At 39.8% G+C, this 13,981-nt stretch overlaps 1 protein-coding gene across 1 annotated transcript in view; it reads right to left on the minus strand.

Moving 5' to 3' along the window:
• TBX15 (T-box transcription factor 15) overlaps window positions 1-13,415 on the minus strand; it is a 101,007-nt gene extending 87,592 nt beyond the window's left edge. The window contains exon 1 of the mRNA XM_044272921.1: window positions 13,127-13,415. Coding sequence (XP_044128856.1) covers window positions 13,127-13,334 — 208 coding nt within the window. The 5' untranslated portion in view covers window positions 13,335-13,415. The remainder of the gene's footprint in view (window positions 1-13,126) is intronic.
• Between the last annotated feature and the right edge of the window lie 566 nt (window positions 13,416-13,981).

The raw sequence follows: 13,981 nt of genomic DNA on the forward strand, positions 1-13,981 counted from the left end.
AGTCAACCATCGCTTTATAAGGCGCACTGCCATTTCCCCCCCACTTTTGGGGGGGGGGGAGTTTGTCTTATAAAGCGAAAAATATGATAATATAATTGCAGCATTTTTGGGTCGGCCAATTGGCGATTGCGATATGGCGATTAATTGCCATTGCGATTGCTTTGGCGATATATTGTGCAGGCCTATTATATACCTGTGTTTTATGGATTTTGCACTGTATATTGTGTGCTGTACATGTTATAATATACATGTGTTTAATGTATTTTACTTTGTATATTGTGTGCTGTACATGTTATATAGGTGTTTTTTTATGTATTTTGCGCTGTATATTGTGTGCTGTATATGTTATTATACACGTGTTTTATGTATTTTGCACTTTATATTGTGTGCTGTATACGTTATTATACACGTGTTTTATGGATTTTGCACTGTGTATTGTGTGCTATACATGTTATAATATACGTGTGTCTTATGTATTTTGCACTGTATATATCCGACCAAGAACAACATCTGCATGGAGTTTGTATGTTCTTCGCATGTTTGCGTGGGTTTCCCCTGGGTTCGCCGATTTCCTCCCACACTCCAAAGACAGACTGATAGGGACCTTAGATTGTGAGCCCCATTGGGGACAGTTTGGATGATAATGTCTGTAATGCGCTGCGGAATATAGTACCGCTATATAAGAGCATAAAAATAATATATATATTGTGTGCTGTACGTGTTATTATATATGTGTGTTTTATGTATTTTGCACTGTATATTGTGTGCTGTACGTGTTATTATATATGTGTGTTTTATGTATTTTGCACTGTATATTGTGTGCTGTACATGTTATTATATACCTGTGTTTTATGTATTTTGCACTGTATATTGTGTGCTGTACGTGTTATTATATACCTGTGTTTTATGTATTTTGCGCTGTACATGTTATTATATACCTGTGTTTTATGTATTTTGCACTGTATATTGTGTGCTGTACGTGTTATTATATACGTGTGTTTTGTGTATTTTGCGCTGTATATTGTGTGCTGTACGTGTTATTATATACGTGTGTTTTATGTATTTTGCGCTGTATATTGTGTGCTGTACGTGTTATTATATACCTGTGTTTTATGTATTTTGCACTGTATATTGTGTGCTGTACGTGTTATACACCTGTGTTTTATGTATTTTGCACTGTATATTGTGTGCTGTACGTGTTATTATATACCTGTGTTTTATGTATTTTGCGCTGTATATTGTGTGCTGTACATGTTATTATACACGTGTGTTTTATGTATTTTGCACTGTATATTGTGTGCTGTACGTGTTATTATATACCTGTGTTTTATGTATTTTGCGCTGTACATGTTATTATATACCTGTGTTTTATGTATTTTGCACTGTATATTGTGTGCTGTACGTGTTATTATATACGTGTGTTTTGTGTATTTTGCGCTGTATATTGTGTGCTGTACGTGTTATTATATACGTGTGTTTTATGTATTTTGCGCTGTATATTGTGTGCTGTACGTGTTATTATATACCTGTGTTTTATGTATTTTGCACTGTATATTGTGTGCTGTACGTGTTATACACCTGTGTTTTATGTATTTTGCACTGTATATTGTGTGCTGTACGTGTTATTATATACCTGTGTTTTATGTATTTTGCGCTGTATATTGTGTGCTGTACATGTTATTATACACGTGTGTTTTATGTATTTTGCACTGTATATTGTGTGCTGTACGTGTTATACACCTGTGTTTTATGTATTTTGCACTGTATATTGTGTGCTGTACGTGTTATTATATACCTGTGTTTTATATATTTTGCACTGTGTATTGTGTGCTGTATGTGTTATTATATACCTGTGTTTTATGTATTTTGCACTGTATATTGTGTGCTGTACGTGTTATTATATACCTGTGTTTTATGTATTTTGCCCTGTATATTGTGTGCTGTACGTGTTATTATATACGTGTGTTTTATGTATTTTTCACTGTATATTGTGTGCTGTACGTGTTATTATATACCTGTGTTTTATGTATTTTTCACTGTATATTGTGTGCTGTACGTGTTATTATATACCTGTGTTTTATGTATTTTGCACTGTATATTGTGTGCTGTACATGTTATTATATACCTGTGTTTTATGTATTTTGCGCTGTATATTGTGTGCTGTACGTGTTATTATATACCTGTGTTTTATGTATTTTGCACTGTATATTGTGTGCTGTACGTGTTATACACCTGTGTTTTATGTATTTTGCACTGTATATTGTGTGCTGTACGTGTTATTATATACTTGTGTTTTATGTATTTTGCAGTGTATATTGTGTGCTGTACGTGTTATTATATACCTGTGTTTTATGTATTTTGCGCTGTATATTGTGTGCTGTACGTGTTATTATATACCTGTGTTTTATGTATTTTGCACTGTATATTGTGTGCTGTACGTGTTATTATATACTTGTGTTTTATGTATTTTGCAGTGTATATTGTGTGCTGTACGTGTTATTATATACCTGTGTTTTATGTATTTTGCACTGTATATTGTGTGCTGTACGTGTTATTATATACCTGTGTTTTATGTATTTTGCACTGTGTATTGTGTGCTGTACGTGTTATTATATACCTGTGTTTTGTGTATTTTGCATTGTATATTGTGTGCTGTACGTGTTATTATATACGTGTGTTTTATGTATTTTGCACTGTGTATTGTGTGCTGTACGTGTTATTATATACGTGTGTTTTATGTATTTTTCACTGTATATTGTGTGCTGTACGTGTTATTATATACGTGTGTTTTATGTATTTTGCACTGTATATTGTGTGCTGTACGTGTTATTATATACCTGTGTTTTATGTATTTTGCACTGTATATTGTGTGCTGTACGTGTTATTATATACCTGTGTTTTATGTACTTTGCACTGTATATTGTGTGCTGTACGTATTATTATATACGTGTGTTTTGTGTATTTTGCATTGTATATTGTGTGCTGTACGTGTTATTATATACGTGTGTTTTATGTATTTTGCACTGTATATTGTGTGCTGTACGTGTTATTATATACGTGTGTTTTATGTATTTTGCGCTGTATATTGTGTGCTGTACGTGTTATTATATACCTGTGTTTTATGTATTTTGCGCTGTATATTGTGTGCTGTATGTGTTATTATATACCTGTGTTTTATGTATTTTGCGCTGTATATTGTGTGCTGTACGTGTTATTATATACGTGTGTTTTATGTACTTTGCACTGTATATTGTGTGCTGTACGTGTTATATACCTGTGTTTTATGTATTTTGCACTGTATATTGTGTGCTGTACGTGTTATTATATACCTGTGTTTTATATATTTTGCACTGTGTATTGTGTGCTGTACGTGTTATTATATACCTGTGTTTTATGTATTTTTCACTGTATATTGTGTGCTGTACGTGTTATTATATACCTGTGTTTTATGTATTTTGCACTGTATATTGTGTGCTGTACGTGTTATCATATACCTGTGTTTTATGTATTTTGCGCTGTACATGTTATTATATACCTGTGTTTTGTGTATTTTGCATTGTATATTGTGTGCTGTACGTGTTATTATATACGTGTGTTTTATGTATTTTGCACTGTATATTGTGTGCTGTACATGTTATTATATACGTGTGTTTTATGTATTTTGCACTGTATATTGTGTGCTGTACGTGTTATTATACACGTGTGTTTTATGTATTTTGCACTGTATATTGTGTGCTGTACGTGTTATTATATACGTGTGTTTTATGTATTTTGCGCTGTATATTGTGTGCTGTACGTGTTATTATATACGTGTGTTTTATGTATTTTGCACTGTATATTGTGTGCTGTACATGTTATTATATACGTGTGTTTTATGTATTTTGCACTGTATATTGTGTGCTGTACGTGTTATTATATACGTGTGTTTTATGTATTTTGCACTGTATATTGTGTGCTGTACGTGTTATTATATACGTGTGTTTTGTGTATTTTGCGCTGTATATTGTGTGCTGTACGTGTTATTATATACGTGTGTTTTATGTATTTTGCAGTGTATATTGTGTGCTGTACGTGTTATTATATACCTGTGTTTTATGTATTTTGCAGTGTATATTGTGCGCTGTACGTGTTATTATATACGTGTGTTTTATGTATTTTGCACTGTATATTGTGTGCTGTACATGTTATTATATACGTGTCTTATGTACTTTGCACTGTATATTGTGTGCTGTACATGTTATTATATACGTGTCTTATGTACTTTGCACTGTATATTGTGTGCTGTATGTGTTATTATATACCTGTGTTTTATGTATTTTGCGCTGTATATTGTGTGCTGTACGTGTTATTATATACGTGTGTTTTATGTATTTTGCAGTGTATATTGTGTGCTGTACGTGTTATATACCTGTGTTTTATGTATTTTGCGCTGTATATTGTGTGCTGTACGTGTTATTATATACCTGTGTTTTATGTATTTTGCACTGTATATTGTGTGCTGTATGTGTTATTATATACCTGTGTTTTATGTATTTTGCACTGTATATTGTGTGCTGTACGTGTTATTATATACGTGTGTTTTGTGTACTTTGCATTGTATATTGTGTGCTGTACGTGTTATTATATACGTGTGTTTTATGTATTTTGCACTGTATATTGTGTGCTGTACATGTTATTATATACGTGTCTTATGTACTTTGCACTGTATATTGTGTGCTGTACGTGTTATTATATACCTGTGTTTTATGTATTTTGCACTGTATATTGTGTGCTGTACGTGTTATTATATACCTGTGTTTTATGTATTTTGCACTGTATATTGTGTGCTGTACGTGTTATTATATACGTGTGTTTTGTGTATTTTGCACTGTATATTGTGTGCTGTACGTGTTATTATATACCTGTGTTTTGTGTACTTTGCATTGTATATTGTGTGCTGTACGTGTTATTATATACGTGTGTTTTGTGTACTTTGCATTGTATATTGTGTGCTGTACGTGTTATTATATACCTGTGTTTTGTGTACTTTGCATTGTATATTGTGTGCTGTACGTGTTATTATATACCTGTGTTTTGTGTACTTTGCATTGTATATTGTGTGCTGTACGTGTTATTATATACCTGTGTTTTGTGTACTTTGCATTGTATATTGTGTGCTGTACGTGTTATTATATACCTGTGTTTTGTGTATTTTGCATTGTATATTGTGTGCTGTACGTGTAGGGCTACTTTCACACTGGCGTTTCTGGGTCCGCCTGTGAGATCCGTTTCAAGGCTTCCACAAGCGGCCCATAACAGATCAGTTCAGCCCCAATGCATTCTGAATGGATAAGGATCCGTTCAGAATGCATCAGTTTGCCTCCGTTCAGCCTCCATTCCGCTCTGGAGGCCGCCTGCAGCGTTTTGGTGTCCGTCTGACGAAACTGAGCCAAACGGATCCGTCCTGACTTACAATGTAAGCCAATGGGGACGGATCCGTTTTTACTGACACAATATGGTGCAATTGAAAACAGATCCGCCTCCCATTGACTTTCAATGTAAGTCAAAACGTATCCGTTTGCATTATCATGAAAAAAAATATAATATATCTTTTATTTTTATTTTTTTTCATGGTAATGCAAACGGATCCATTCTGAACGGATACAAGCGTTTGCATTATAGGTGCGGATCCGTCTGTGCAGATACCAAACGGATCCGCACCTAACGCAGGTTCGAAAGTAGCCATATAATATACGTGTTTTATGTATTTTGCACTGTATATTGTGTGCTGTGCGTGTTATTATACAGGTGTATTTTGCACTGTATATTGTGTGCTGTACGTGTTATTATATACCTGTGTTTTATGTATTTTGCACTGTATATTGTGTGCTGTACGTGTTATTATATACCTGTGTTTTGTGTATTTTGCACTGTATATTGTGTGCTGTACATGTTATTATATACCTGTGTTTTGTGTATTTTGCACTGTATATTGTGTGCTGTACATGTTATTATATACCTGTGTTTTATGTATTTTGCGCTGTATATTGTGTGCTGTACATGTTATTATATACCTGTGTTTTATGTATTTTGCACTGTATATTGTGTGCTGTATGTGTTATTATATACGTGTGTTTTATGTATTTTGCACTGTCTATTGTGTGCTGTATGTGTTATTATATACGTGTGTTTTATGTATTTTGCACTGTATATTGTGTGCTGTACGTGTTATTATATACTTGTGTTTTATGTATTTTGCACTGTATATTGTGTGCTGTACATGTTATTATATACTTGTGTGTTGTGTATTTTGCACTGTATATTGTGTGCTGTACGTGTTATTATATACTTGTGTGTTGTGTATTTTGCACTGTATATTGTGTGCTGTACGTGTTATTATATACGTGTGTTTTATGTATTTTGCACTGTATATTGTGTGCTGTACGTGTTATTATATACTTGTGTTTTATGTATTTTGCACTGTATATTGTGTGCTGTACATGTTATATACTTTTGTGTTGTGTATTTTGCACTGTATATTGTGTGCTGTACGTGTTATTATATACGTGTGTTTTATGTATTTTGCACTGTATATTGTGTGCTGTACGTGTTATTATATACTTGTGTTTTATGTATTTTGCACTGTATATTGTGTGCTGTACATGTTATTATATACTTGTGTGTTGTGTATTTTGCACTGTATATTGTGTGCTGTACGTGTTATTATATACATGTGTGTTGTGTATTTTGCACTGTATATTGTGCTGTATGTGTTTTTATATACGTGTGTTTTGTGTATTTTGCACTGTATATTGTGTGCTGTACGTGTTATTATTATATACCTGTGTTTTGTGTATTTTGCGCTGTACATGTTATTATATACCTGTGTTTTATGTATTTTGCACTGTGTATTGTGTGCTGTCCATGTTATTATATACGTGTGTTTTATGTATTTTGCACTGTGTATTGTGTGCTGTACATGTTATTATATACGTGTGTTTTGTGTATTTTGCACTGTATATTGTGTGCTGTACGTGTTATTATACACGTGTGTTTTATGTATTTTGCACTGTATATTGTGTGCTGTACGTGTTATTATATACCTGTGTTTTGTGTATTTTGCACTGTATATTGTGTGCTGTACGTGTTATTATATACGTGTGTTTTGTGTACTTTGCACTGTATATTGTGTGCTGTACGTGTTATTATATACCTGTGTTTTATGTATTTTGCACTGTATATTGTGTGCTGTACATGTTATACACGTGTGTTTTGTGTATTTTGCACTGTATATTGTGTGCTGTACGTGTTATATACCTGTGTTTTATGTATTTTGCACTGTATATTGTGTGCTGTACATGTTATTATATACCTGTGTTTTGTGTATTTTGCACTGTATATTTTGTGCTGTACATGTTATACACGTGTGTTTTGTGTATTTTGTACTGTATATTGTGTGCTGTACATGTTATACACGTGTGTTTTGTGTATTTTGCACTGTCTATTGTGTGCTGTACATGTTATACACGTGTGTTTTGTGTATTTTGCACTGTCTATTGTGTGCTGTACATGTTATACACGTGTGTTTTGTGTATTTTGCACTGTCTATTGTGTGCTGTACATGTTATACACGTGTGTTTTGTGTATTTTGCACTGTATATTGTGTGCTGTACATTTTATTGCATGATAACCCAAAAAACATAAGTGATGCACAGATCACCAAATACAGAAAACCAAAATAAAATCTATACATACTTTATTTCATTTTAAAAGGACATCAAATCAGTTCTAACAGCGCAGCCCCCTGTGGATAGCCTCTCACCTCACAAGCTCTAGGTCTTATAAACCCCCAAAACATATAATAATGAATGTGGAACTGGTAGCGGTACAGGCAATAGTCCCCAGCAACTTGTATAGATGCTGGGACCTCGGAATAGTAGTGAAGGTTAGAGGACCACAGTCCTACTGACATCACAGCCCTCCAGCCTTGTCCAACATTTTCTGCTGATTTGAGCATTTTAAAGTGCAAATCAAACGTATATGTACGCAGCAAACAGACACATGGAATAGTAACCTAGACTGTTCTGGGGGTTATAAGACCTAGAGCTTGTGAGGTGAGAGGCTATCCACAGGGTTAGCCTGCGCTGCATCTTGTGGAATACGTTAGAACTGATTGGATGTCCTTTTAAAATGAAATGAAGTATGTATAGATTTTACGTGTGGTTTTTGTTGAGACATATTATTATACACCCGTGTTTTATGTATTTTGCACTGTACGTGTTATTATATACCTGTGTTTTATGTATTTTGCACTGTATATTGTGTGCTGTACGTGTTATTATATATATGTGTTTTATGTATTTTGCACTGTATATTGTGTGCCCCGGTCCTGCTGCTGCTCCCCCTCAGACACCCCCGGTCCTGCTGCTGCTCCCCCTCAGACACCCCCGGTCCTGCTGCTGCTCCCCCTCAGACACCCCCGGTCCTGCTGCTGCTCCCCCTCAGACACTCCCGGTCCTGCTGCTGCTCCCCCTCAGACACTCCCGGTCCTGCTGCTGCTCCCCCTCAGACACCCCCGGCCCTGCTGCTGCTCCCTCTCACACACCCCAGGCCCTGCTGCTGCTCCCCCTCAGACACCCCAGGTCCTGCTGCTGCTCCCCCTCAGACACCTCCGGTCCTGCTGCTGCTCCCCCTCAGACACCACAGGTCCTGCTGCTGCTCCCCCTCACACACCCCAGGCCCTGCTGCTGCTCCCTCTCAGACACCCCAGGCCCTGCTGCTTCTCCCCCTCAGACATCCCATGCCCTGCTGCTGCTCCCCCTCAGACACCCCAGGCCCTGCTGCTGCTCCCTCTCAGACACCCCAGGCCCTGCTGCTTCTCCCCCTCAGACACCCCATGCCCTGCTGCTGCTCCCCCTCAGACACCCCCAGCCCTGCTGCTCCCTCCCAGACACCCCCACTCCTGCTGCTGCTCCCCCTCAGACACCCCCGGTCCTGCTGCTCTTCCCCCTCAGACACCCCCGGTCCTGCTGCTGCTCCCTCTCAGACACCCCCGGCCCTGCTGCTGCTCCCTCTCAGACACCCCCGGTCCTGCTGCTGCTCCCCCTCAGACACCCCCGGTCCTGCTGCTGCTCCCCCTCAGACACCCCCGGCCCTGCTGCTGCTCCCCCTCAGACTCCCCCGGTCCTGCTGCTGCTCCCCCTCAGACACCCCCGGTCCTGCTGCTGCTCCCCTCAGACACCCCCGGCCCTGCTGCTGCTCCCCCTCAGACACCCCCGGTCCTGCTGCTGCTCCCCCTCAGACACCACAGGTCCTGCTGCTGCTCCCCCTCAGACACCACAGGTCCTGCTGCTGCTCCCCCTCAGACACCCCCGGTCCTGCTGCTGCTCCCCCTCAGACACTCCCGGTCCTGCTGCTGCTCCCCCTCAGACACCAGCACTGATAATACAGAGCCCGGGGCAGAGGCTCCAGCCGAGAGGGGCAGCCTGGCTGTGAGAACAGAGCAGTCACATAAGAACATAATACCGGTCACATATAATAATATAATACCAGGCAGTCACATATACTTTAGTGATATAATACCGGACAGCCAGATATAATAATATAATACCGGACAGCCAGATATAATGATATAATACCAGACAGCCAGATATAATAATATAATACCGGACAGCCAGATATAATAATATAATACCGGACAGCCAGATATAATAATACTGGACAGCCAGATATAATACCGGACAGACAGATATAATAAAACCGGACAGACAGATATTATACCGGACAGCCAGATATAATAATATAATACCGGACAGCCAGATATAATAATATAATACCGGACAGCCAGATATAATAATATAATACCGGACAGCCAGATATAATAATATAATACCGGACAGCCAGATATAATAATACTGGACAGCCAGATATAATACCGGACAGACAGATATAATAAAACCGGACAGACAGATATTATACCGGACAGACAGATATAATAATATAATACCGGACAGCCAGATATAATAATATAATACCGGACAGCCAGATATAATAATACTGGACAGCCAGATATAATACCGGACAGACAGATATAATAAAACCGGACAGACAGATATTATACCGGACAGACAGATATAATAATATAATACCGGACAGCCAAATATAATGATATAATACCAGACAGCCAGATATAATAATACCGGACAGACAGATATAATACCTGACAGACAGATATAATAATATAATACCGGACAGATATAATACCGGACAGACATATAATAATATTATACCGGACAGACAGATATAATAATAAAATACCGGACAGTCAGATATAATAATATAATTCTAGTCGGCCAGGTAGTCATTTATTAATATCGGGCTGTGATATAATACTGAAAAGTCAGATATTAGGGTACAGTACTTATCAGTAACATATGCTATTATGATACCGGGCAGCCACATCCAAAAATAATCTAAAAGCCGGGATCCAGGTATAATGATATATAGTACAGGCTAGTCACATATAGGAATATAACCCCCGGAGTGTATACAGTGCTCACGTCTAGGAGCAGTGTACACTGTCATTACCAGGCCTTACTGTATGACACTATAGTATACAGGTTATTATACCGGGCCGGCTGTACGGGTCATATGTAACAGTATAATACACCAGGGTCAGATATGAGATACATTACCAGGCAGTCACATATAATAATAATATGATACCAGTCAGCTGCACCTCCACATGTATAATACCAAGGTGTAACACCATGTAATAACCATATACAGGGGTAGAACCAGACCATCACCGGGCAGGAGTATATAGGGCAGAATACCAGGCCGCCCCATTATGAAATATAATACCAGAAAGTAATATACAGGAATAAAATACCAAGCGGCCACATATAGGGTTAAAAAATACTAGTATAATAATACAAACAACCATAATAGTGGTATAATCCAGGCAGGTGCAATACCAGAAGACCAAATATAGGGGTGTAATAACGGGCAGGAGTATATAGAGGTGTAATACTGGGCAGGAGTGTATAGTGGTATAGTATCAGGCAGCAGTATATAGGGGTATAGTATCAGGCGGCAGTATATAGGGGTGTAATACCAGGCAGCAGTATATAGGGGTATAGTACCGGGCAGCAGTATATAGGGGTATAGTATCAGGCGGCAGTATATAGGGGTATAATACCAGGCAGCAGTATATAGGGGTATAGTATCAGACAGCAGTATATAGGGGTATAGTATCAGGCGGCAGTATATAGGGGTGTAATACCAGGCAGCAGTATATAGGGGTATAGTATTAGGTGGCAGTATATAGGGACATAGTATCAGGCGGCAGTATATAAGGTTATAGTATGAGGCAGTATATAGAGGTAAATACCGGGCAGCAGTATATAGGGGTATAGTATCAGGCATCAGTATATAGGGGTATAATACCGGGCAGCAGTATATAGGGGTATAGTATCAGGAAGCAGTATATAGGGGTATAATACCAGGCAGCAGTATATAGGAGTATAGTACCGGGCAGCAGCATATAGGAGTATAGTATCAGGCGACAGTATATAGTGGTATAGTATCGGGAAGCAGCATATAGGGCTATAATACCGGGCAGCAGTATATAGGGGTATAATACCAGGCTGCAGTATATAGGAGTATTGTATCAGGCAGCAGTATATAGATGTATAGTATCAGGCGGCAGTATATAGGGCTTTGGTACCAGGCAGCGGTATATAGGGCTATAATGTCGGGCAGTAGTATATAGGAGTATAGTACCGGGTAGCAGTATATAGGAGCATAGTATCAGGCTGCAGTATATAGCGGTATAGTATCAGGGGGCAGTGTATAGGGGTATAGTATCAGGCGGCAGTATATAGGGGTATAGTACCAGGCGGCAGTATATAGGGGTATAGTATCAGGCAGCAGTATATAGATGTATAGTATCAGGCGGCAGTATATAGGGCTTTAGTACCAGGCAGCAGTATATAGGGGTATAATATCGGGCAGCAGTATATAGGAGTATAGTACCGGGTAGAAGTATATAGGAGCATAGTATCAGGCTGCAGTATATAAGGGTATAGTATCAGGGGGCAGTGTATAGGGGTATAGTATCAGGCGGCAGTATATAGGAGTATACTACCGGGCAGCAGTATATAGGGTTATAGTATCAGGCGGCAGTATATAGGGGTATAGTACCAGGCGGCAGTATATAGGGGTATAGTATCGGGCAGCAGCATATAGGAGTATAGTACCGGGTAGCAGTATATAGGGGTATAGTACCAGGCGGCAGTATATAGGGATATAATACCGGGCAGCAGTATATAGGAGTATAGTACCAGGTAGCAGTATATAGGGGTATAGTATCAGGGGGCAGTATATAGGGGTATAGTATCAGGCGGCAGTATATAGGAGTATAGTACCAGGTAGCAGTATATAGGGGTATAGTACCAGGCGGCAGTATATATGGGTAAAGTACCAGGTAGCAGTATATAGGGGTATAGTACCAGGCGGCAGTATATAGGGGTATAGTACCAGGTAGCAGTATATAGGGGTATAGTATCAGGCGGCAGTATATAGGGGTATAGTATCAGCCGGCAGTATATAGGGGTATAGTATCAGCCGGCAGTATATAGGGGTATAGTATCAGCCGGCAGTATATAGGGGTATAGTATCAGGCGGCAGTATATAGGGGTATAGTACCAGGCGGCAGTATATAGGGGTATAGTACCAGGTAGCAGTATATAGGGGTATAGTACCAGGCGGCAGTATATAGGGGTATAGTACCAGGTAGCAGTATATAGGGGTATAGTATCAGGCGGCAGTATATAGGGGTATAGTACCAGGTAGCAGTATTTAGGGGTATAGTACCAGGCGGCAGTATATAGGGGTATAGTACCAGATAGCAGTATATAGGGGTATAGTACCAGGCGGCAGTATATAGGGGTATAGTACCAGGCGGCAGTATATAGGGGTATAGTACCAGGCGGCAGTATATAGAGGTATAGTACCAGGCGGCAGTATATAGGGGTATAGTACCAGGCGGCAGTATATAGGGGTATAGTACCAGGCGGCAGTATATAGGGGTATAGTACCAGGCGGCAGTATAGAGTACGGTTTGGGGCACAGATCGGGCACTCACCGGGGTTGAGGTCCAGGCAGGCTCCCCCGTCCTCTCCTTCCCCCAGGTCCCCATGTGGGCTCAGTCCGTCCATGGAGAGATCCAGGCCCTTGTCCGGCTCCCAGTCCCGAAGTTTCCTTTTTTTGTGCCCCCCGATCAGCGCCTCCACCGAAAACGCATGAGCCCTGGAGCTGAGAGTGACCCCCGGGCATCTCCTCCTGTCACTCATGGTCCTGCCAGCCGGAGCCCACCATGTGCCCTGCTGCCCCACTGACTGCCGAGCCCGCACTGCTCCGGCGTCCGGGGAGGACTCCACACCCCCCTCACCCCAATGACTGACAGCCCAACCTACAGGGGATCCAAATATGTCCACACACTGCCCTCCCCTGCACACAGCATTAACCCCTGCCGCTCCACCTGACACAGCAGGAGTCGGGTCAGGCCAGGACACCCAAAAATAGACTGAACCCCCAAACCCTGCACAACATTAACCTCTTCTGCTCCGCTGTATTCCTTAGATATCTGTGTAATGTCATGAGTTAGGAAATTATTCTCAATCTTATCAAAAGTAATGGAGGGACCCCCAAATGCTAACCTACTCTTTATACCCCTAATTCATGTGCACCCCACTCTCAGTTTCCAGCCCCCTTTATTAACAAGGAGTCATGATCCTACAACCCCGATATACAGCAAATGTGGGAACCTCAAATCCTGTACAACTTCCTATACTATATTCACTCATTCACACATCATATGAGTGGGGGGCGGCCGACATGGACAGCATCATTGTAATCTATGCTGCTGCCTACTTCCGTGCACGATCAAGGCCGCCCGGGAAATATGGCCCGCTCACAGACCGTATATCTCGGAGGACAT

The sequence above is a fragment of the Bufo gargarizans genome, unplaced genomic scaffold (assembly GCF_014858855.1).
Source record: "Bufo gargarizans isolate SCDJY-AF-19 unplaced genomic scaffold, ASM1485885v1 fragScaff_scaffold_228_pilon, whole genome shotgun sequence".
NCBI lineage: Eukaryota > Metazoa > Chordata > Amphibia > Anura > Bufonidae > Bufo > Bufo gargarizans.